The sequence below is a fragment of the Parasteatoda tepidariorum genome, chromosome 7 (genome assembly GCF_982258835.1).
Source record: "Parasteatoda tepidariorum strain Cologne lab strain chromosome 7, Ptep-v5.0, whole genome shotgun sequence".
In the NCBI taxonomy this organism is placed as follows: domain Eukaryota; kingdom Metazoa; phylum Arthropoda; class Arachnida; order Araneae; family Theridiidae; genus Parasteatoda; species Parasteatoda tepidariorum.
The window spans coordinates 100,654,755-100,681,124 of NC_141761.1; the positions used below are offsets into that span (position 1 = coordinate 100,654,755).

General features: G+C 32.4%; 1 protein-coding gene across 13 annotated transcripts in view; it reads left to right on the top strand.

The window, feature by feature from the left end:
• Positions 1–26,370, top strand: part of LOC107445501 (transducin-like enhancer protein 4) — a 171,298-nt gene that overhangs the window by 117,802 nt on the left and 27,126 nt on the right. For 4 of the 13 annotated variants that reach the window (XM_043042561.3, XM_043042563.3, XM_016059906.4 and 1 more), the window contains exons 7-9: positions 670–907; positions 5,734–5,756; positions 17,670–17,723. In XM_043042561.3, the coding sequence (XP_042898495.1) occupies positions 670–907; positions 5,734–5,756; positions 17,670–17,723 (315 nt within the window). The remainder of the gene's footprint in view (positions 1–669; positions 908–5,733; positions 5,757–17,669; positions 17,724–26,370) is intronic. The other 9 variants (XM_043042564.3, XM_043042565.3, XM_071183080.2 and 6 more) reach the window with 3 other exon arrangements.

The following is a 26,370-nucleotide window of genomic DNA, read 5'->3' on the forward strand; positions in this document are numbered from 1 at the left end:
TTATGCCAATATTCCAAATTGCTAACCTTACCGGTCAGCGAGATAAAACTGAAATATTCTGTCCTTTGAGTAAATTTGGAAAAGATGCTGCTGTGAATGACCGAAATTGGTGATTGTAGATTTCCACCGGTGAATGTTGACAATCACATAGTCGCTTTGGTCAATGTCCGAGTATACTAAGTATACAATGTATACTAAGTCCAGTTAAGTGTCATTGTCCTGTAATCTCTACACTGGAGTTTTAAGGTTCAGTGCCACTGCCCGGTATGCCCTACATCAATGCTTTTTTCAGGTCAAGTGCTCCTTCCCAGTATGCATTTAACCGGTACCCCGGTGTTTCTCGGTGATCCGGTGTTTCTCCTGATCTATAATCTGCAGGTATTAAAATATTGAATAAATATAATAATGTCAACTAATAAATTAATATCAAATCGGATACAGCAAATATTTCCGACATTCACCAAAGTGACTATGTTGAATGTTGACATTCATCGGTGAAAGTCGACATTCTCTTGAGGTTCGGTCATTCACAGTAACAGAGACACTCCTTTAAAGTACTACCGTTGTTAGTTCAAGTGTGAGCGGGATATTTCCGAGTGTATACTTGCTTAATAATTGATATATTTTTGTGTTAGTTTTGCAATTTAAATATAAGTAATTTTTTTCCAGCAACAGATGCATGCCCAACAGTTGCCTCCACACGCGCATGCACCGCCCTTGCCTATGATGCCTCATGCGGCAGCCATGGCGGGGCTCCAACCTCCTACACTTCCTCCAAGTAGTGCTGCTGGTCTGTTAGCACTTTCGAGTTCCTTAGCGGGCGCTGGCCCTGCTGCCCACCTATCGGCTGCTGTTTCATCGGCTGCCGCTCTTAAAGACCACAGAGATGAGAAGAGATCTAGCTCCGGTGAGTCTCATTAACTACTATATATTTAATTATCTGGAAATCCGTTTTAAAATAGATACGTGAAATTATGAATGGAAATTAATATAAGCATGGGCATAAAATGGGATGGTAATTATATTTAAATGGCATTCCATTGAACATTCATACCACCAGCATCTTCTTCCTTCGTCCTAAGTTGGACATTTTCATATTAAACCTTAAAAAAATAATAATAAAATGAAGGATTTTAAAATGGTATTTGCAAAAACGTTGAATGCAAACGCACATTATTACACAGTGCAAAAAAATATCCAAAATCCTGAAATAAGAAAAAAATCTTAATTCTCATTTCATTTTTGGAATAATGCTAGTTGAGTTACTGTAATAATAGCGGTCTTGTGTAGTGTAATAATAGTATATAAATATTTATTAATTTTTTCAGAACTTTTTATTAATCCATGACGTTAAACTGTGGTGTGTTGCGGAAAGCTTTTGGTCCAGTATCTAACAAAGAACTTATGGATCTAAATAAAAATCGTAGATTGCTGAGAAAAATAGGATTTTTAACTTTAATATGTTTTAAAGAACAATCAGGCTTCCACTAGACGTTTTTGTGTATAATATGAAATCATTTTTGTTTTCACTTATCGCTCTCTCTCTCTCTCTCTAGTTTTTAATGCCTCGTGCGGCAATTATGGCGAGGCGTTAAATACTAGTTACTCTAACTTCTTTCAAGATTTTTGACCAAAAATAATAGCGCCAAATATTAGTCGGTATGGCTTAGGGATTAGAGTTCTTACTTTACCTTAAAACAGCCCAGGTTCGAATTTTGGATATTAATTTTTTCATCATCTTCAGTGAAGCAAATTAACCCCGATGTAAGAGAAATGATCTGTGGCCTCTCAGGGTATCGCCTCCCAATGAGGTCAACCTGGTTCAAATCCCAGCGATAGCTGGTTGATACAAATTCCGCACACGGCTCGCACCGACCACTGTGCTAACGTAAGATATCCTTAGTGGTAGACAGATCATGGTTTCGAGTTCCCTTGTTGTCAGGCTAACCGTGGGAGGTTTTCCTCTACACGCAACGCAAATGTGGGTTAGTTCCATCAAAAATTTCTTTACTAAGGTAAATTTCTCACAATGCTTGATCCAGAAGTACCTTTGTCTCTTGGATTGGGTTCAAAATTACAAGACTACGAAGTTGAACTTTTGTAGTCGTAAACTCAAAAATTGGATCGGCTGTTAGATAAATAGATAATTGATGTAAAGACATCTTTATTGCCACCTAACGTGGTTGGTTCTTATGGTATTTCATTCCAGTAGACTAATTTAGTTTCCGAGAAAAAGTCGTTTTCGATCCAGTAGTTCCCTTGTCTTCTGATTTAAAATTGCATGGCTACCGCGTAGCTTGATCTGCCGTATTGATGCACTGCTCTACGCCAGTAAAAATCATAACGTCTCCCAAGTTTTATCAAAACATTATTTATAAGTTATTAAATGACGGACTCCTAAGGCAAATCCTTAAACAATATGGTAAGCATCACGTGAACGACCCCCAATTTAGAAAGCGCGTAAGAGAAATGTTTTGGCGGTATATGCAAAAAGCCGACAGGGGATCTTGCATAACCACCACACACAGGGAGGGGAAAATTTAATCTCGGTGCAGGCTTATAATTTGCCGCCATTATGCCGCTAGGCGGATGAAGTCACGTGACTGTATTCATCCGCGGGGACTAATTATCGGGGCCTCGTAATGGCCCACTTACCCGAGATTAATGAGAGGGAGCGCGCGATGGCCGATTAATCCGATTTCAATCTCTCGTATATTTTTGGTTGCACCCCCCTTTCCTCCTTTAGCTATTCTGAGCCACACCACCAACCTCACCTTCCTTCGCGATCATTTTATGTAAGGTTATGTGTTTGCAGAGAAGCGCTAATGCCTTAAAAATGGACCGAAATTACCATGCAATAGTTGTCTTAAGGGAGTAAGAAAAAGGAGAGGCAATATTTAACTAATTTTTTTCTTCTTCTTAATCTGGAAGAGGACGTTTTGACTTGAGAAAACGTCGTATACACAACCCTAACTATCAAAATTTAGGAATTTTTTTTTTTTTTTTTTTTAAATTATATTTTATTTCTTCTTTAAAACTGGGAAAAATGTATGTATGTAAAGTTGCATAGACTTAAATGATTTAAAGTGGATGTTGTTTGCTGTAACTGTGATGGTTATTAAAATTTAGTGTTTAGTCCAAAATTACATATCCGTTATTTCCCTAAATATTTTTGGTGCTAATAGTCTAATTGCTTGCTATGCAACTATTGCCAAAAACAAAACTTTGTTGAATTACATGAAAACAGAGGCAATCTATAGTTTTGTTTTTCTTTTTTGGGAAAACTATATAAATTTTTTTTAATTATGAGTATGAAAATTGCTAATCAAATTTTAAAGTTAATGTGCATTTATTAAGTTGATAGAAAAGTGTTATTAAATGTATACGAAAATACTTCTACGTATGGCTTAAATTAAATATATATATATATATTTTGTATTTTCTTATTCTATAGTGTATACATTTGAAAGAATTTTACATGGACTATTTATTTATTGTATGGTTTTTAATTATCATTACGGTATCTAAGTGTAATTATAATTGCGTCTTGTGAGTTTAATATTAGTTTTAAATTTTGTATTTTAAAAGTTTTATTTTATTGTAATTTACTTATTTAAATCGATCACATGAATTGTCGAACATAGAAAAGTCATTAAAGTTTATGAGTGTTTAATTGACAGCCGATTTTTTTAATGCTCGTCATAAATCTGATAAAAATATAGCATTTCTTGTTGAATGCATTTATTTTTATTAAATAAATAGTCCATGTAAATTTTGTTTTTCATATATTTTAAATCTATGAATTTTAGAAATTGTATTGTACCATGTTTCTCTTATTTTCTGCAATCAAAAATTAAATAAATAAATAAAATTTTAAAAAAAAACCTACCCCCAAATTAAATTTTGCAGCTGTTTAAATAATTAATATTTTATAAATAATTAATGTTGGGACTGACAAGCTAAAATTTTAAATCCTAGCCTAGGCATTGTTTCATCATCCCTGCAATCTTAGTATCCCTTTGGCATGGATGAAAGTGATTACTGTGGCTAGTCAGAAGAACATCTTACAAAAAATTGATATTGAAGTGAAATGTGAGAAGCCTTTTTGCAATATGTAATATGTAATGTAAAATAAAATGTGATTTGTTTTTTTCTCGTTTTGAGTTTTTTCACTGAGCAAGCGTTTATTTTTACTATGAAAATAGTTCTAGATCTCATTATAAAAATAGGCAAAAAGTTTTCTAATTTTTTACTTATTTTTAAAAGAAGGCAAAAAAATTTGACTTGGTGAACTGCCCGTGGCATTTTCGTGTTGCAAAAGTTATTCGAGCTAAATCAAGGGTTGCAGAATCAGCTTTTAGTCAAATGTGTACGTAGAAATGATTATTTTGAACTTGGATTCCCACTTGTAATGTGATAAAAAGTTTTATTTGGGTTGAAATTAGTCTAGCTTTAAAATCACTTTACGACTAGGACATAATTTTAAAATTTTTCTTGTAATTTGATTCCCAATCCTTGACATTTAATTTCGTTTTAAAGCACTCAAATACGTAGTAGTCTCAAAATTTGATGCCACAGTTAGTACAATTTGCTAAGTCCTGTTTTGCAAGTCTCACAAATTATGTTTTTCTTTGCAGAAATCTTTAGGCGGATTAGTTACTTAAGCCTGGGTTAGTTTTTTTTTCTTCTTAAACACAGGGTAGCTTCTAAAATACCTTAGCCTACAATTAAATTTAAATAAGCTTGACCCTTAGGACAGACATTCTAGTACCTTCTGGATAGACATTCTGGTACTTTCAGGATAGACATTCTGGTACCTTTAGGATAGGCATTCTAGTACCTTTTGGATATACTTTCTAGTACCTTCAGCGTAGACATTCTGGTACCTTTTGGATATATTTTCTAGTACCTACAGGATAGACATTCTGGTACATACAGGATAGACATTCTGGTACATACAGGATAGACATTCTGGTACCTACAGGATAGACGTTCTATTATGTACAGGATAGACATTTTAGTACTTCAGTATAGACATTATGGTTCCTTCGGGATGGACATTATGGTACCTTGAGGACTTAACTCTTAGAAAAACCCTTATCAAATAGTCATGTTTTTAGATATTCGTTTCATCTTCTAATTATTAAGGATATCTTTTATACCTTTAATAATAAGGTAGAATAAAAAAATATCTTGAGCATAAAATATTCTTAACATGAAGCCAAGGAGAGTTTATTGTGAGAATTTTCTCCATTGATAATTTCGGGTATCAAGTGCTCCATCAGCCTCTCCGCTTGAGTGATAAATTCGGAGATAAGCGCTGGGTGTCGACGGGCGCGCCCCTCTGAGAAATAATTCCTCTTCTACTCACGGGCTAAAATATACGCCCTTCATTGGTGCGCCCTTGTCTGAGAGGGAGAAAGAAAAACGATGGAGAAGGAAAAAGGTGGGGGAAAGGGAGGGATGATGTAAAAAAAAAAATAATAATAAAAGTAACACTTTCTTCCCCCTGTCCCCCTTTTTCTGTCTTATTCCCGGAGTTCCCGAGATTGCAGAAGGTAAGAGGAACATCCGTTTTTTCAGATAACCACTAACTTTCTCTCCCTTATAATATATTTTTTTGTTTCTTTTTTACTTTTTGCAATTCCTCCACCCCTGCCCCTGGATTATTTTTTCTGTGTGTGTGCTTTGTTGCGGTGTCCATGGAAACCCCGGAATCGATCGCCTCTGCAGCTCATAGTTCTGAAGACAGACACGTAAGTAGGCTCTTACACTTTTCATCCTCTTTTTTTTTTTGCTCTCCCTGCCCCCCCCCCTAAGTGGATTATTTTTTTTTCCTTACCTCTTCCTGGGGAATGGATGTATGGATGTGTATTTGCGTCCAATATGCCTCTCGCGCCCTGTTTTATTTTTTTGTATCCACCGTTTTTTTTTTTTTTATTTTGTAAAATTTACTCTTTTTTCCCCCCCTTCCAAGACTTTCTTTTCCCTTTTTTAATGCTTGTGTATCTTTCTTTTTATTTTAGCTCTGGGGGAATGTTTGAAAAAAGGGAGCTGTAAATTCGTAGGGCTAATAAGCTTTCTGAAAAATGATTTTCTTGCCCCCCTTTTTTTTAACTGTTAAAAAATTGAAAAGTAAAATGTTTTTTTTTTTTTTTTTTTTTCATGTGTTGAGCATTTTGTGATTTTTTGTTTGTTTTGTTTTGCTGATAAGTGTTTATTTGCGTAATGAATTAGAGTATTTCTTTTCTCTTTTTTGGTGGAGATACTGTTTTGAGTGAACTGTTTAAATATGTAAAATTTTATTAGAATAGAGATTGTTTCATTTTACTCAGAAAAGTAATGAAATGGGGAAAAAATGTATTTTTGATGCTAAAAATTTATTGCTATTTGGTTTTGAAAAGTTTAAAAATGACAATTTTCACTTGTTATCTCTTTATTTTTAATTTAATCAAAAGCATTTAGGTTCGATAAAATTAATTATAATTGAAAAATTGAAATAAAACCCATTTTTCTTTTTAATATATGTTATGTATTTTCATTTTAATATCTTTCTTTTTAATATCTGCTTTTTCCTGTGAAATATGTATAAAAGGGATAATAAGATGAAAATAACTTTCAATTCTGCAAGTTGTTATTCACCTGTTATTATCATTGATTATTATTATAATGACAAGTTATTACAATAATAATAGTTAATTGACTTGTATTATGATGACGAGATATTATTGACTGTTATAACTATTTTTTTTAAAAGCTTAGCTCAAGACTAAATATGAAACAACCCGAACTTTTTTTTACTATATTTATTCAAACATAGCGAACTTCATCGCAATTTTTTCAACTTATTTAAATGAACTTTTTGGTGCATTTAAAGTCATGTTATTTATTTTATTTTTTTAAATATATTTTCTATCTTATTAATTAAATTTTGTTTTTGAAAATGATTTTTAGATTAACCTAACTCACGTGCTTGCTAATTTTTGCGTTGAAATTAGTTAATATGGAATATAAAGAGCCCTAGATTTTTGAGACGTACAACTGCTTTTAACAGTGATCGATCCCTTTAACATGTAATCTACTGTGAAGTGTTGGAAGGAAGTCTTCTAACATAGACTCAAAGTCTGTCTTAATTTGATAGTTTTTAACTGTAACTGTATTTATCTTCTTTTTTTTTTATTTATTTCTCTGAGAACAAGCGTCCAATATGTTAGACATTTTTATCATTTCAAAAATAATTTGACTTTTTTTTTCTGTTTGTATACGTATTACAAAGGGGACTGTCTAAGCCTTGGTAGCTCAGGGGATTGTAAGCTGAGATGATCCATGTTCGAATCCCAGGGATTGTTGGTCAATATGAATTCTGCACCAGACTCGCGCCGACCACAGTGCGGACGTGAAATATCCCCTGTGTTCGACAAAGCATGGGTTAGAGCTCCCTTGATGTCCGGGCTAACCATGGAAAGTTTTCGTGGTTTTTCTCTCCACGTAACGCAGAAGCGCGATAGTTCTATCAAAAGGCTCTCCACTAAGGATAGTTTCTCCCTATGTTTGATCCCGGAGTTTCCTTGTCTTCTGGCTTGTATTCAAAATTACAAGGCTAAGGAGTTGAACATTGATGGGTATAAACTCAGAATTGGTTCGACTGTACAACTCCGATTATAAAAGACGACTGCCTTTGTAAAAATATAGTTCAATTCATCCTTGTTGCTTTGAATTTTTGACTGCGATGAAAAATAATACGAACGATAAGGCATTCGATTCAAGGGACTTTGTGGACAGTTTTACGACTTATAAATATCTTATTATTTGATTGTAGTGGTTTTTGTTTCTTTTCCAAAATGCGAAGAAATACGCTATAAAAATATTCTTCAATACACAATAAAAAAAAAAAAAATTAAAAAAATTTTCAATTTTAAGTTTTTTTCCCCCTTCTGTTTTAACCTTTTTATGTAATAATTAAGAATAGCATTACGCTTTATCAATTGAATATTTTATAATGCTAATAAAAAAAACCTAATCGCATTTATTAATTAACTTGCTTTCAAACTTCTTTTAATGAAAATCACATTTCCTGCCATAACTTAACTCTTATATCTTAAAATATTTCATGCCTAAAAACATATGTATAAGGTATTAAACTCAAGGACAATTTACTGTCCTTGAGTTTAATCACATTATTAAAAATAAAATAAAAGAAAACTTTTGAAAATTGATGTTTTTTGCTCTGATATGTATTAATGGTTTGAAGTGCCCATTTTTCTTCTATTTTGTCTATAATTAAATTAAATTGGTGTGAATTTAATTTTTAAAAGACGTTTAAAAAGAGGGGGAAATATGTGATGTAGCAATACTTAAGTAACTCAACATGCATTTATCGCTTAGTTAATAATATATGGCCGCGTATACATATTCGAGAACGTGTATACATAATAGTTTATTTGATGTCATAAATCTACTTTTAGATTTCGGAATCGATAAAAATCATTTAAAAAAAAAATAATCATTTATCTTTATTATTATTGTTATCAGAATTGGCAGAGTTTTCAGTGTAAAAATAATTGTGTCGAATTAGAAAAATCTCTATCTTATTTTTTTTAAACTGTTTAAATGAGTACTTTGCGTAATCACAGCTTAACAATACCCCATTATCAATTGTTATGGGATTGAAATCTGTAATTTATTTTTTTAAGCGATTCTTCATTTTTCTTAGTTTGAAACTTTTTGTCCATCTATTGTTTCGAGCCAAGGATGTTCTTTTTGATCAAGATCTTGTATATATCCAAAGTATCTAAAAAATTATCGATGGAGGAGATATCACTTTAAGTGCTTTGATAATTTCATTTAATTTGGAATTGATAACTTCAGTTGATTTGTTCATCTGTCAAAAAAGAATATTTCGATCACTAAAATTTTCTTTATTGTTTTCAATTTTCACCAATTGCTAGTAATTTTTGATGGGCTTATTTCTAATGTTCGTAGAATGTGCTCTGCTTAGTTCCTGTTATTCGTAATATGGCTATTTTTTTACTATATAAATGAATTAAAAGAAAAACTAAAATAAAAGTAATTTTTTGTCATGATTCGCATTTCATTGTAATAGTTTATTCTGTTTATTTAAGTTTAAATTATATTGTGTTCCTTGTTGTTTCACTTGTTGTTGTTCAAATTTATTTACACAGCAATCTAACTAAAGAGTAAGTAGTTCGCAATTTTTACTTAATTTCTTTTAAAATAATTTTTACTACCAAAAAGATAATGCCCTTGCTTTTCTGATGTATGTACAACTACTCCGATTTTTTACGTCATCTCTCAGACGAAATTTTATAGAATTTAAAGAAAAAATTATTATAATTTTTTTTTTAAATGTAACTGTATCCTCAAAACTGATTTTTTTTTTCTTTTTTTGCGGAAACTGATTAAAAATATGTCCCGCATGAAAATTTTTATATAAAAGTTATATTCTATTACTGAAATATTATAAAAATATTTTATGAAAAAATCCTTACTAAATATATCGCATTGTATGCATTTCCTTAATACAAAGAGTCAAACAAAATCTCACGCATAATTCCTATGATGAAATGTGATTGATTCAGTTTAAATAAGTTTGACTTGCGGTCATTTTACCATCAATTCTTACTTGTCAATTAAAGTCAATTCAAGGAGGAAGCCCAATTTTTGTCCATTTTTCATAAAAATAACGATCAGATTGCCATCTATTGCATTTTGAAGATTACTAAGTTTTGACTAATCATTAGTCTGAAAAATCTGTCCTCCCGAGAATTATTACACAGTGAAATGGGACGTTTAATGAAAAAAATCTTCATTTCCAGGCTCAAAACCGGTTTTTCCCCGAATCAGCTTTTGTGGACTTAAACCGTTCTTCCCTCGCGGTCTTCAATTATTATCAAATTTACAATTGAACTATGCGCTTTTCCAACCGCGTCAAATTTGCTGTTGCTTTTTCTCAGACTTCACCATAGACTTAGATTTGGTGTCCTTTTCCCATTTAAGCAATTATCATAAAATTTACAATAGAACTACTGCGCTTTTCCTACCGCCTCTAAATTTGCCGTTGCCTTTTCTCAGACTTCACCATAGATTTAGATTTGGTGTCCTTTTCCCATTTAAGCAATTATCATAAAATTTACAATAGAACTACTGCGCTTTTCCTACCGCCTCTAAATTTGCCGTTGCTTTTTCTCAGACTTCACCATAGACTTAGATTTGGCGTCCTTTTCCCATTTAAACGGAGAGAGGATCGATATTTCTTTTGTCTCGTGGAAAGAATCGTTAAGAGCTTGAAAAATCTCATGTCTTCGTAGCAAAGTCTCGCCAAGTCTCCGAAGGATTCCCAAAAGTATGTCATCATCATTCTCGCTGTAAATTTAATCCTTAAGTAACCCCGATGTTGACACTGATCAAATTTATTATTTCATCAGCGTCAACATTTTGTGTAGCCGCCTCTCTAAGCGCAGAATGTCAGCCAGTATTAGCACGAAAGCCTTTATTCTCCGGAATTTGGGATTTTTAAAAGTCAAAAGCGGTTGTGGCGCTACTTATAATGAACCAGCGATGACGTTCTGAAAGATAATTAATTTATAAGTAAATAAGTGAGGAGAAAAATCAGATTTTTCCTTAGTTGAAGCGTTTAATGACAGGTAGTAGCTACTGCTCTGAGGAATTTTTTTTATAACGCACTGAACCCTTGTTATTTTTTTTCTTTGATAAATATTGCAGGTATTGTTTCTGATAGTTTACATTTTTAAAAATATTCTAGCAAAGTTAAAGTAATAAAACGGATAGTTGTAACTTTAAACTAAAAACGTCAGGAAATCTTATTTTACTTATCTTTACTCGCCTCAAAAACCAGTCTGGATTTTCTCGTTTTCTCTGGAGCTTATAATCGTGAATGCCATTGCTAGTATCTATGTCTTAAATAGCATTTTAATACTGAGTTCTTGTTGAAAATTAACTCAAGTAGGGTTTTGATAGAAGGTCTTTGCTAATGATTGTCGAAAATAGCATTTTAATGCAAGGGCCTTGCTGACAATAGTCTCTAATAGATTTCTGTTGCAAGGTTCTTACTCAAGGCTGTCTGAAATAGTATTTTGATGCAAGGTCCTTGTTGACGACTGCCTCAAATAGCATTTTGATACGTCTTTGCTGACGACTGCCTCAAATAGTACTTTTTTATGGCGAGGTCCTTATTCAAAGCTGTTTCAAATAGCATTTTCATAGGTCTTTGCTGACAACTGCCTCAAATAGTATTTTCATGCGAGGTCCTTACTCAAGACTGTCTCAAATAGTATTCTGATGCAAGCTTGCTCAAAACTGTCCCAAATAGTATTCTGATGCAAGCTTGCTCAAAACTGTCCCAAATAGTATTCTGATGCAAGCTTGCTCAAAACTGTCTCAAATAGTATTCTGATGCAAGCTTGCTCAAAACTCTCAAACAGTATTCTGATGCAAGCTTGCTCAAAACTGTCTCAAATAGTATTCTGATGCAAGCTTGCTCAAAACTGTCTCAAATAGTATTCTGATGCAAGCTTGCTCAAAACTGTCTCAAATAATCTTAGTGCCAAGTTCTTGCTTGTGGCCAATAAGTTAGAAATTGTTTTCAGAGTATTTAACCTGAATATATTTTTTCTGATAATTAATCACTACGCAGTCATTCTTATTTTTTTCATGTTGATATGTGGCTCAAATTATATTTCCTTGAGTGGAACGATATTAGTACATCAATGAATTAATTTATCGTAACTTTTAATTGTTTACGACTTTGTGAAATTTTTAATCTCAATCTCAGATAGAAGGTTTCAGCAAAAAAGAAATAACCTAAACATTTAGGTAAAAAGAATTCCGAAAAATTCCTTTCCTTCCCTCTAGTACTAATAATAAAATAGACATCTAAATTAGATTACATCCAAAAAGAGCAGAATTAAAAAGTTTAGACTTTTTTTTAAAATTTATAAATTATCTTTTTTATACTAATATATTTTATTATATTTTATTTATTTATCTTAAATTATTGCATTCAACATTTGTATATTTGAGTTCAAGATTTAGTTGGTAGTTTTTTATTAGTGGCTGATAAATGTAACTTTTAATGCAAAAGCTCGATTTTTAACAACCGTTTTGAAGCTTATTTTACATGATCCTTTATTTTTAATATTTGGTTTTTGCAATTTGGAGACAAGCCCTATTTTTATACGCACTTGAGCGAATTTATTTGCTCGGTAATTGGATTCGATGGAACGTTTTTGTCATGTTTTATGAATGTTGTTAGTTAATCCTAGTAAAATTAAACAGACAGTTTTATTTGTATTTATTCTTCGTATTTTTTTTCTTTAGTGGTGAAAAAGAATTAAATTTCGAGAAGCTTTAGTTAAAATTAACACCTTGTGATTAAATGAGGAAGGACATATAACATAAGTATCGGGAATCCACAAATTGAACTTTTTATTTTCCAATGGCAGAAAGAAAAAAAAAACATGCTTATGTCGGTTAACAAGTAAAAAATTAGTTTCCAAAACATGCCTTTCTGAAATTGCTGAACAGATTTCTTCAACTGGTGTGCTGATAACACGAATGACTCTTAAGTTTAATTATCGTTGCAATTTAAAGCATTTATCCGCCTTTCCATTCAATACCCAAACTATAAGCTTCGTGTAATTATGTAATTTCATTGTTTACAATAAGGGAATAGAAATCCTCAATTTTGAATTTCGAAATTTGTTCTTACTCCCCCACCCCACCACCAGCTTTCTCGTGTTTTATTTACCGAAGTGGGTTAAGATTGCTTCGAAACACTTCCCATCATCATCGTCATTTCACGACGTTTCTCTCTTTCCGAAACAACATTTCTCCCCATCCTTTGCTCTTGAGCATCCTAGAAGAGGATGCTGAGGAGGAGGATGCTCTAACTTTCCCCATTCCCCCGGAGCAAATAGAGGCCCGCTGCCTGATTACAAAGGGAAACCAAAGTTTAATTGTAATTAGGAGAGCAGGCTGGGAGAGATAAAGAGTCGCCGACCATGGCTAATAGCGAAGGAGTTTCCTTTCGCTTCTCCTTAGCATCCACTGGATTATTGCTCTTGCTCCTCCGCATCTTTCTCCTTTTCTCCTCGGGTCGCGCATCTTCCTTTACCGCTGCAGCGATTAATTGCTTTTCTCCAATTCCCTGATAAAGCCTCCCTGCTTTTATGTTCAGAATGCTGATTTCCAATTGACTTTCTGATTCCGGTTGTGAGGCGGTAAGGGGGGGAGGTCGAGGTGAAAAGGGGGATTGGTAGAATTTACTAAAAGGGGGAAGGGGGGCAGCAGCAAACGGAGAAAATCGGGTTTGATTTATTACAGTCTAGTTTCTCTCTTTGTCGATATTATATATTAAAGGTTTGAGGTGAGAGGGGGGAGGGGGAGTTGGAAAAATCATTTCACTGTAGAAAGCTGTCTTAAGAGGAAGTTCTGCTATATCGAAATGGGTTCGTCGTTATATCGGTTTGTTTATCTGGCGCGTTTTGAATCAGTTTGAAATGGGAAATTTAGTGAGAAAAGAGGGGATTTGTAACGATTCTGTTGCATTTTCAATTCTCCAAAGCGGAATGCAGAGAGGTAACGCTTAAAAGCAATTTGTGCATTGTTTCGATTTCCGATTTTTCTTTTGACGGCTTTTAGATATTGATTGTGTTTATGGATCAGGTCCTTTAATACTATCATTCTGTACGCTCTCTTGACTTGTTTAGCATAATTTTCTTTTCAGACATTATACCTGCTATTCTCTTAAATCCATTAAAAGTGTTAGTTTATAGGAAAACGCTTGCAATCAATCAAAATTAATGTTAGATAAATAATTTGTACTTTTTTTATTTTGCTTTGTGATCAGTTTTCGTTTTTTATTTAGTCATAGTTTTAAGTATGACTAAAGTCTTGACTAAGTATGACTAAGTTAAGTATGACTAAGTAGTTTTAAGTATTTCATTGATTAATTTAACTTTTTAACTAACTTGGCAATAGTTTCTCTTAAACTAATTACATGATGGATTGGTAGTGACACATCTGATATAATTATACGTATATACAAAATATGACAACATGGTACAGTTTAACTCAGAATGTGTATCTGAGTTTAACTGTACCCGGCTTCGGAGTTTTTTTTTTTTTTTTTTAAATGTTGGTGAAAATAAATAAATGAAAATGTATTTTTACGTATATGCACGAGAAAAATTCGGAGATCCATATCTGTACTTGGAAAGAAAAAGAGCAGAATGCTTGCCAGATTAAGTCACTGTTTATTAATTTATTTGCCAGAAATTTAATCAGTCCCTGCTCTCTACTATATGTAGGCCTATTTTTGTTAACAGTTTCATTGGTAATGAAAGTATTTTTCCTATATCCATACATACACTACGGCAAATTTTGTAAAACTTAACCCTATTTAAATAGTGTTGCTACCAAACAGGGAAAACCTAGAAAATGCAGAGAATTTTATTTTTGTTTTTTAAAAATGCCTACCTCTCAAACTGCATCCATGGGAAGCGAATTCTATGGGATATTTAAAGATGATAGTTCATCAGCTATACTATTTCATTTACGAGGGTCAATTTTTAAGTAGGAAGCGTTTTGTAATGGAGTAAGATAAACTTTATTTATGAACGTAAATTGTATTAAAAACTAAAATGTGAACATTTATTCACTTTTCAACCTAGTCACATTGAAACATTTGTTTAGTCGTGTCACTAGCTTTTGAATCCCATCATCAAATAAGTCTGCCACCTTAATTCAGTTTTCAGCAGATAAAACTAGTATATGATGCGTATCGTTTTTAAAAAGTGCTTAAAGGTGCTTTTTTCATTGGGTGTTTTTAAAAAGTGCTTAATTTTCTCTTTTCAAAAATGAGACTTTTTTTTTACCATGTTGTATCCGCCACGTATTATGCAAAAGCGTGCTTTTCACGTTGTTCTATTCAACGTTTTCACAATTCATTCAACCACAATCTATTTCGGCGTACCGTCGGTCCATATTGCATGGAAGCGCCAATCAATTTATATAATTGATGAAATACTCAAGTGCAATTCTGCTGCATTTTGCAAGATATTCTCAATTTCAGGCGCCATTTTACACCTTCTGATATCGAAGCAAAAAATCTCCTGATCATTTTATAATGGCTTATATAATCATGAAAAGAGTTTTTTGGCAAAAACTAAATTTTTATTTTATCATGATCATGTAAAGTCTTTGAAAATTATTTTGCATTTTGCTAATGTATATACTGTTTGCAATATTTTTTGAGTGATTAAAAAGTACTTAAAAAGGTCTTATTTTTTGTTGAAAGATTTGGCTACGCACCCTGTAAGTTTAGTTATCCTAATATAGAGCACACTGAATGTTAGTTTCCGCTTAATGTATTGTGCATAAAATATGTTCAGGGAAAGCACAGGAAATTTCTTTCCAGATATGCGTGGCAACCGTATAAACGACATATGCTTCGCATCCTTCAATTGGTCCTAAACCTGAATTTTATAAAAATATTAATAAATGTAAAAAAAATAATAATAATAAAATAAACAAAACAAATCAATACGCTTACAAATGCTTTCGTACTTAAGGATTGAAACTAAATTTTCTCCTAATCTCAATTATGATTCATACAAAATCATCACTCGCGAAATAAAAAATGAATACTGTACTTAAGGATTGAAACTGAAATTTCCCAAAATCTCAATTATATGATCCATGCAAAATCATCACTTGCAAATTTGGCAGCTATAAAGGGAGGATCGTTCTCGCTTGGTTGCATATGATTAAGGCATTTATTACTTCCTTACGTTTCCTTCTATCGCTATATTGAAGGCAGAAACTATTTGATGTATTAAATATCCATTTTCCCAGTTTGCTTTCAATGGTGGACTTTTTTTTCTTCTTCTTTCCCCTTCTATAATACTTGCCTGTCTTTTCTTGGGTACGCCCAAATGAAAGCTGGCACTGCAATAATCCTGTATCTACTTGTGAGGGGGGGGGGGATCACGAGTAGAGAAGGGGCTAGGAGAAGAAAAAAAAGAAATAAAATTAGTGGAAATGATGGACACGGATGTGTTGAATAGCTATAGTGCGGAACACCATTTATCTATCTCTGTCCGCCTTTGTGTCTGCCCAGATGACCTGTACTCTGTCTTCTAAATGAGGGTAAATGTATTCACTAATGACCAATGGGCAGACCTTGGTGGTTATTAGTTGGGCTGGATGAAAGTTTTTGGGCGAAGCCAATAGCTTTTTCGAGTGAGAAATGTAACCGACCATTAGCTATCATTGCTTCCCATCGAAAATGACAATCTTTACCAAATTTATCCGCTGAAACCATTGGGCTTGAGGTGGTGATTCATATCCTTGTTTGATTGTCCGTGGTTGGGGATTTGTTGCTCGAAACTGTAATTTTGATTTGCCGTCCTTTTATATCGTTACTCTGTTGGGTAGTCACCGAAATTAAAATAAGATCAGCAAATTTTGAGATCTTACCGACTGCGCACAGATATTCGTTGTGGATTTATAATTTTTGTTGTGTTATTATTTAAATATAAATTACCTCGTTCCAATTACTGGATCTAAATGTACATTTTTGGTCCAGACATTATGTAATTAGAAGCTTATGTAGGTTATAAACGAAAGTGTTAGAATTGATTAGTTTTAGCAAAACATAAGAGAGAATTGTTAACAATATACTTGCTTGATTTTCGGTGATCGGGGGTATGTTGTTCTAAACAGTAAATTTGTTGTTAAATTTTAAATTTTTTTTTTGACTGTAAATTCTTATGAAATTGTTAACAATGGCAATTACAGCTACACCCGTCTTGAGGGAATTTTTTATACTGTACACATCCCACATTGCATCTTATTTTTTTAAAAAAATCCATTGTTTTTTGATTGATGAAGAGTCGTAGAGTATCAAGTCCACGAGAAAGACGAAGCTAGTCGCCGAAGGCGGTTTGTTAAAAATACTAGTACGAATAGGATTTAATTTAACAGAACATAAACAGTTGTTTACAATAACAGTACACTGTTTACAATGGCAGTACACTGTGGTATATGTGCAATTGCGGCACGAGTCCGTCCTAAAATAATTTTATGCTGTACTCGTGCTACGTTACATCTTAATTGTGTCTTATTTATTAATTTTAAAAAACAACAACATTGTTTTTGATTGATCAAGAGTCATAGAGCATCAAGTTCGTGAGAAAGACCAAGCTGTTCCCCGAAAGTGGTTTGTTAAAAATACGAATACGATGATAAAATTGAATTCTTAAGCAAACTGGCAATTTATTTTACATGAAATATCTGTAACCAGTGAGTGTAGAAACGTTACTAACAAACGTATTTATATTATTAGTAGTTTCAGGTTTCTCGAAAGTAGGTACTAATATCTTTTTGGAATCTTTTTCTTCTTGACTGTTGTGTCATTCGACACTTCTGTTATGACTTTATATATTAGTATTTTTAATTACATCTTATAAAATCGGCTATCGATCATTAACCTTTTATTAATTTTCTGTTTGAACTTGGGCATATATGCTCTTTAACATTGTCTCACTTTTGGGGACTGATCTCCCCTTTTCTGTGTTCTTCTACAAACCCTTTCTAAGACCTATAATATCCCTTGTGTTATGTTCTAGGATATGGCCTCTGCGCTGCTGAACATTAGAGCTAAAGCCCTCTTGGCGGCAGAGGTAAGTCTCTGAAATTCTATACATTTCTCAGTGTAAGCCTTTCTCAGTAGGTTCTTCACAATCCGCGTCGTTTCCCATATAGTTTTCTAGCCTATACTTGGGCTATTATTGATACGATGTTATATTCTGTAACATTCGAGCTCTAAAATGGGCATGTCGCGGTTAAATTCATATTGATTGGTAGTCTTCATAGAATGATTTCTCAACTGCAATATTTTATAACCGTCGTTGAACAGCCGACCCAATTTTGAATTTAAGACTGCTGCTCTTCAACTCCGTAGCCTTGTAATTTTGAAACCAATCCAGAAAAAAAGGTAACTTCTAGATCAAGTATTGGTAGAAATTTACCTTCGTGGAGGACTTTTTGATGAAACTAACCCTCATTTGCGTTACATGGTGAGGAAAACCTCCAATGGTTAGTCTGACGGCAAACGGACTCTAACCCATGATCCGCCTACCACTGAGGATATTTCACGTCAGCACTGTGGTCGGTGCAAGCCGGATGCGGAGTTCGTATCGACCAGTTATCGCTGGGATTCGAACCCGGTTCATCTCATTTGAAGGCGAACGCTCTATCCCCTGAACCCACTACGCCTCTCAACTGGTATATTACAATATGTAACAGTATTGTTGAAGGCAGTAAGAACTTTTTCGACATTTTCCAAGCGCAACAAAAATTATATGTTCAAATCACAGCAAAAATTAACGGTTACTGCAATGATTTCTCGAGGAATATATTGTAGTATGTTACAATGTTGTTGACTGTTGTAGATTTTTTTTTGGACATTTTGTAAAGCAAAACAAGAATTAAGCATAATTTAAGTGATTTCTCAATGGGTATATTGCAGTAGGTAACAGTTGTTAATTGGATCTGAAACTTCTAGAGAGGTTTTAAATCGCAAAAAAATGTTGCCGTCATTCAAGTGATTTTTCAATGGTTATATTGTAGTATGTAATTTCGCAACTGGTATAACAGTATAGTTGAGAATAGTATGTAACAGTACTGTTGAGAGCAGTCGAAACTTGGAAATTTTCAAAGGGCAACAAAAATTAAGCGTCATTAAAGTGATTTTTGATGGGAACATTGCAGTGCTTAACGGTAACGTTGACACCAGTAGTAACTTTCAAATCACAACCGAAATTAACGTTTAGTGCAATGATTTCTCAATGGGTATATTGTAGTATGTAGCAATATTGTTGTAAATTCAGTGGGGGGGGGGGGAGTCAAACACTGCAAAAATGAAGCATATTTAAAGTAATTTCTCTAGGGATATATTTCAGTAGGCAACAGCTGTTGATTTCATCAGAAACTTCTGGATAATTTTTAAATCAGGTCAAAATTTAGCCGTCAATGAAGTTGTTTTTCAATGGTCGTATTGCAATGGTTTTTCAATGGGTATATTGTAGTTTTTAACAATATTGCAAGCACTGCAAAAACTAGGCATAATTGAAGTGATTTCTCAATGGTTATATATCCATTGAGAAATCAAATCCTCACATCCACCTCCCAATGGATACCTATCCATTGAGAATCCAGTAGGTAACAGTTTTTGATTGCACCAGAAACTTCTAGATGATTTTTTTAGCCCACCGTGAAGATGTTTTTCAATGATCGTATTGCAGTTTGCAACAGTGTTGATTGCAGTGCAAACTTTTTGCGAATTTTCAAAACACAATTTTTTTTCTTCTTTTCTTATGATAAACACTTTATTTTTCTAGTTCAGGAACAGAACAGAAAAAGGGAAACTTGGCCACTCTTCACCCCCAGAACTTCACATACCACCTGTTTTGAACCATGTTAAAAGCATTATGTACGCCAAGAATCGATGTGTGCATCCCACAGCGCCAACTAAAAATCTTTTGTGATTTTTTTCTATCCCCCCTCTGTTCTGATTTGAAATGTGTGGCGTTTTGGGAGGGAGAGTATTATTTTCAAAGAAGTATTAGAAAATCATATTTAGGGGTGAGAGCCCCCCGTTGAGGTTCCCCCAGAAGCAATCACGCCCTTCTGGATTTTGAGTATTGTGTGGAAAGGGCAGTTCTTAAGGGTATTGGAGGGCGATATTTCTTTCTGATTCACCCATGATAACCCACGTGATAAATGCTAGGACAGATGAGCATGCTGGGGTTTTTCACCCTCACAATTCAGAATAATTTTTAGGTTGCGTAATCTAATGTATTGTATTAATATACTTAATTTTGCACTTTAAATAAAAACAAAAAAGCAAGATCGGATTTACCAAATTTTAATTGTTATTTGTATGTTACTTCATAAAGTTTTTTTAAGTTTAAATTTTTTTATTATTAATATAAATATTATCTAATATATTAATATTAATCAGATAAGAGAAAAAAGTTTTGTTTTTTTAATATCAAATAATTGTTAATGACAAAAAATGCTTAAAGCTTATTAATGTTTGTAGATTAAGGTTTGTATAGTTAACAAAAATTCCAGAATCTGATAGCATAATTCTAGAGGGACCGTAATTATTTTTTTTAAATTTACCTAATATTAAACAGTACACTTAGAATATGTTTCAATTAACAACCCAAAGACACTACTGTCTATTCTATTTTGCTATTGAAATAAAAAAAATAAAAAAAAAAAGCGTTTAGAGCAAATTTCATCTTTGTTTGTTATTTGAATTGCACGACATCATTGCTTACGCTGTTTTTCGAAGCTTTGTCGCCAAGGAAAATAAAAAGCCATAGTTTAAGTGCCTTACACTTGAAGCAATGCGAGAAGTTTAAACTATATATATAATTTTGCCTTGAAGAATTATTTGGGGTTTTGAACGGACTTAATATTTTGTAACTTAAATATTTTAAAAGTTATTAAACTTTTTCAAAATTCGCCAACCTGGCGACATTTTCCCATCTAGATGAAAATTATCAAAATCACTTACCTTATTCTCAGTTTTTGCACTTTTTTATGAGCCTCAATAATGCAGCATTGGTTTAATTTTTTAAATATTAAAAGATAAGACCACAAACGCTTTTCATTTTCACTAAATTATGGCTTTTCTCCATATTAACGTTTTGCACCATTTTCAAAATAAGCATAGACAGCACTTGCTTTAGATGGACTAAACTTGACCTAACAGTCATGAGGAGTAACTGTTGCAAACTCACAGCAGTTATAAAAATAGCATATTATTCGCTAAGAAGCATAATTAAATTTCATGTTACAACGGATCCTTCGAAAAACAGCCTTATTATTTGAATAACCAAACATAATAAAAATTAGAAGTGTTGGTTTAAAAAAAATATAACTTCATGGCATTGCGATTTGTATTGAAACAACCATAAGAATATTTGAATTTCGGCACAAGTTTTGTAGTATGAAGACTATTAATAATTGGTCTGTCTTTAATTTAATCAGTACTTTATGTCATTAAAAATATTAGTGTTAAGATTTGAGAGGAAAAAAATTAGCGTGAAATCTCTTTAGACGTTGATAAAGTTATGATGCCTATACTTTTTTTTATTTTGTTTGCAAGAATTTCATGTGACACACTAATGAGTACTATAAACGTGGGAGCCGCTTTCCTTTTACAACAATCTTAATAATTTTATCAACCCATTGCTTCGGATCACTTTGAAATTACCCATTCAACCGTGTCAATCAAGATCTCCAAAACTGTCAAACTGCATTGTGTTAACTTGCAATTAAAGTCGATCGCTAAGCATTTTTAACACTCCCGAGCTATTTTGTTTTGCAAGCTGTCTTAATCCAAATCAAGTTTGAAAGTCCACGTAATAACACCCTTTTCGAAAAAAGGAATTCAACTCAAAAGATAGCATAACCTCAAACAAACAAAGACCATTGTTACTTTGTTTCATGCTGTCACGTTGGCGCAGTGCCTTTGATCTTACAGAAGGAAAAAAAAAGTTGATGGGGGGCACTAAAAGAAAAGTTACACCTTTTCTTCTAATAGCCCCCCTAACCCCCCCCCCCTTTTATTCATTCTCCAATTTGCGGCTTCACCACCTTTTGATCCTCATTAGCTTTGATCCAATCCTCTGCGGATCCAAAGGAAGTTGTTAGCAGAAGACAATTTTTAACGGCTCCCTTGCTTTCTTTCTGAGAGGGGGGGGGGGGTTCCCGCCTGAGGGGCGGCGGGGCGCAGTGGTGGCCCCGGTCGTGTCATTAACTCATTGGGTGAGGGGCTGGTCGAGCGGAACTGATGGCCCGCTTCGTGAAGAGTTGGATTCGTTATCTCGACTCATAAAATCTCACCATGATGGTATGGGGAGATCACCCCGGGGGGGAAAGGGGATGGAGCTCTATAATTCCAGATTTGCTATTTAATAGCTTGTTCTCCGCACTTTGGATGAAAGTGTACATTTCCCCCTGCTTATTCCAACTGTATATTCTTTTCATAAAAAGTGGTTGGTCACGATTTGGTTTTAACCTTTTATGCGTATCTCTACAACTTTCCCCATTCGGGTCAGGGTGCTTGATTTCTACCTGTGCTTTTTTTTTCTAAATTAAAGTGACCTCCCCCACCCCCTACAATTAGGCTGAACCCTTCTTTTATTGATAGTTTCTTTTTTTTTTTAATGTTCCCTCTGGTATGTCTTTGAAATATTTAAATGTTAGTTGATTTTCAGGTATTGAAAATTAACCTTTTGCTTACGGCAGGTACAACATATGGACCACATGTGATGGTATAACATATGGACCACATGTGATGGTGCACCGTGAGCAAAGGGTTAAACTAGTCTTAACCAGTATTTGATATCGTGATATATCGTCAGATAATATCAATACTTCACCGTGGTATTTTCCATTATAATATATGAAATGCTTACACTACTATTTTGCAATCTTTTGCTAGTACTAATTTTCAGTTATTAATATATTACACTAAAAAGGGTGTGTAGCGTTTTTAAAAGGTGTTTAAAGGTGCTTTTTTTATTAGGGGTTTGAAAAAAGTGCATCATTTTCTATCTTCTGAAAAAAGATTTTTTTCTTCTTTGCCATGTCGAGTGTCGTTCTAAATTACAAAAAATGTATATATGATTTTTCACAATTTTCTCAGCAATATTTATCAGAAACTAGTTATTTCAGCATGATAATGTAAAGTTTTTGAATTTTATTGATTTTATGTTTGGAAATTAAGAATTTTAAACGAAAGAAGAAAAAAAATTTATTACTGCACAGATCCTAATAATGATTTATTTATTTATTTATTATTTTTTTTTTTTTTGGATAGTAATTAAAAATATTTTTTGAGTTCTTAAAAAAGTTCTTAAAAGGTGCTTATTTTTTGTTGGAAAATCTGGCTACCCACCTTGTTAAATAAATACAATAATTATTTAACAACTAAAATTATTAATAGATTCATTATTTATTTAATTACTTGTCTTATTTACAATATTTTTGTTTTGGTCAACATTTTCGTTATTTAACAACTAAATTTATCTACTCTTTCGAAAATATCGTGTTTGATAATTATTGTTACAAATTAATTCGTACGATATTGTTGTATGTGATAATTGTTATCGTAAATAATATTCGTGATATCGCATTTGATGCTTGTTGCTTATTATGATGAAGGCTTTATTGTTGTTGACAATTAGGTGTATATGATAGTTATCGTAAGTGAATGTTTGCATAGTGGTTTGTGACTATATATTGCAAGATATCTTTAACGAGATAGTTAAAAAGTGATAAAAAGTGATTTCAAGTGATATTACCCAATTCTAGAAATATTCTTGCCATAAAACATTGCATACATGAACTTGAACTCTTCTTTTTATTTTTTACTAACAATGGTTTTGTTATAAAATTCATATCGTGCCGATTAAATATTATATATATATATTTATTTTCTAATTTAAATTTTTATTTTTTATTTTTAAAGTGTTGATTGATTATTTTTAACTCACCGAACGTGCACCTTTTGCAATTTTTTTTTGTATATTTATTTATACTATTAAAAAAAATAGAACAAGCCTCAGAAATTTTATTTTTAAAATTGCTTTAAAGAAAAAATGATTTAAAATTAATTCAATTGCCATACTTGTTAAAATTTTAATAAATAAAAAAATTATACTTGATTTATTTTACTTCTCACTTTAATTTTAAAATTTTCGCAACTTTCAAAGATTGCAAAAAAATAATAAATAAATAATCGATTATTATTTATTAGGTTATGATGTTCTGAGAATCTAATTAAACTAAAATTTACGGATATATTTATTTGCAGAAATTAATTTCCTTTGAGGTTATTTGTTTAATATTCACCTTCACTTTTTACCAGAAGGTAAAAAGTGAAGGTGTATATCATGTCAAACAGTATGTCACGCCATGTGTCACGGTTGGGTTGTGAGCATGACATAATCAAGGACATTTTGCCAATTTATTTGAACGGTCAAAATGCAACGTGTTATGAGACAAATTAGAGAACATTTGCTAAGTATCAGCTGTTAATATATACAGAGTTCTGCTTTAATAAAAGACTGAGGAGGTGTACCACGTGGTACACAAAATTCAGCGGGGTGAGTTGGAGATTTCCTGACGAAGGGAGGTACTGATTGAAATGTTTGAATTTTCTCAATTGAAGTACTTATATTTAATTAACATATTCATATAAGCATAACTATTTAAAACATTAACGCTTTTTATGCCTGATGGGTACATTAAAATAACATATTTATTAGAATATATATTTATGTAAAAAAATAAATAAAATAAGCCATTTGAACATACATTATCATACAATTGAACATACATAGCATTATCGATTGATTGATTATTATATAGATTGATTGATAGACTATTTCAAACCTTTTCAGTTCTTTCCTTTGTGTTGTAATCATGATCATCTGTTATAATCAAGGTGTGAAAGCCGAAATGGGGGTGATTGCTATTTGTTTGTTTAAATTAAATTATTATATATCGTTCGAAATGCGGCTGTAAAATAAGACAAAAAAAAAAGTTACATAACTTTAACTAAACATATAAACAGCATACCTAACAAAAAAAAAAATCTGTTTTTAAATTTGCAACGCTGATGTATTTGTGCAAACTTCAAAAATTATGAAAGCGATTCATAAATTTGTTTTTTATCAAGTAGTAAATTTTTAGGTGATCAACGGTATTTTTTTTTCTGTTTTTGATAAAACGACTTAATTATATTAGATTAATTATTTTGATAACGAGTCTCAAGAATGCGCGACTCCACCAGAATTCAATAAAATTTGTCCTATAATTTTCTATCTAATCAAGCACTAAATAATAATCCAATTGCAGTTAGTAGTCATCCCCTCATTTTTTTTCACCTACTCTTTCTACCACCAATAGCAAAATAGTGAAGAATTTTGTGTACCACGTGGTACGTTTTCCTTTCCCCCCATTTCTTGGACACGTCATTGAATCTGTCTCGATCGTAGGGGAAGGAGGGGGAGATCTGGGAAAGCAAAATGAATGGCTGTGGCCAGGAGGTGTTGAATCATTAACTACTGTAACAGGATTTTCGACTCCCAATTTTTGAGGCGTTTTTATTTCTTCTTTATTTTTTTACCTCCCTGCTTCCTTCACTAGTGAATCATTTCAAATTATTTGTCGCTCCTATCTTTGTTGATGTTATTTAAACATCTCCTAAATTTGATGTACGTGAATTAAGAGTTAAGAAAGGGTTATAGAAAAGAAAAAATAACTCAGATTAGGATCCTCAAACTCGTCGTTCTTTTCTTCCTTTCTTTTCGTTGTCATTGAAAGCGTTATTCAACTGATCCTTTTAATGAGTTTCCTTTTGTCTTTTTATCGTTTGCTTTTCTTGTGTGGATCGTTTGACTAATTGTAGGAAGATTGTAATCCAGATTGATATCGTTTTCACTGAAATAAAAAAGAAGCAAACGACAGGAAAAGCTTAATGTTTCGGTGAAAAGAAATATCACTTGTCTTTGAAAGCTTTATGTAATCTAAGTTCTAATTGTTTTAAATTCAATCTTTTTGTCATCGGTAAGAATATCTAATTTTTACTGAATGCATGGTTGGTTTAATGAATTATTTATTAGGTTTGAAAATGTTAACTTTTAACTGTTCATTTGAAACCGAAAAATTTAATATTTAAAGGTCTATTTATTATGTTTTGATTAGATTTAGAAACTGATTTTTAAATCATACTAAGTTTGTTAAACATAGCTTTACTGTTAGGCCGACCCTTTTTTTTAATGTGTGCCATCTTTATTAATTTAACCGAAAATAATATAATTTATCCAAAAATCTCTCTAAGTTAGATAGCACTAATTTTTTATTCAGGTACCATTAGAAAAATTAACTAATATTTTAAATGAAAAATATATTCTAAACTGTAGAGTAACTGAACTATTATTGTCTATTCTAAAAGTATAACTATCTTATTTAAATCCCAAATTTTCAAAATCAAATACATCAAAATTGAAATTTGTAAATAAGTACCTGAATTAAAGCCCTGTTTTTTTATTATATAAAACAATTAAAAAAATTTTTAATTCATACATATGCGAGTATTCTAAAGTCAAAATTATGAAAATTGAACAAAAATATTTTAATTGTAAAATGTTTTGTGAACTATTGAAAAATTTAACTATCTTATTTAAAACCCAAATTTTCATAATGAAACATCCCGCATTTGACATTTTTAACATCCATATT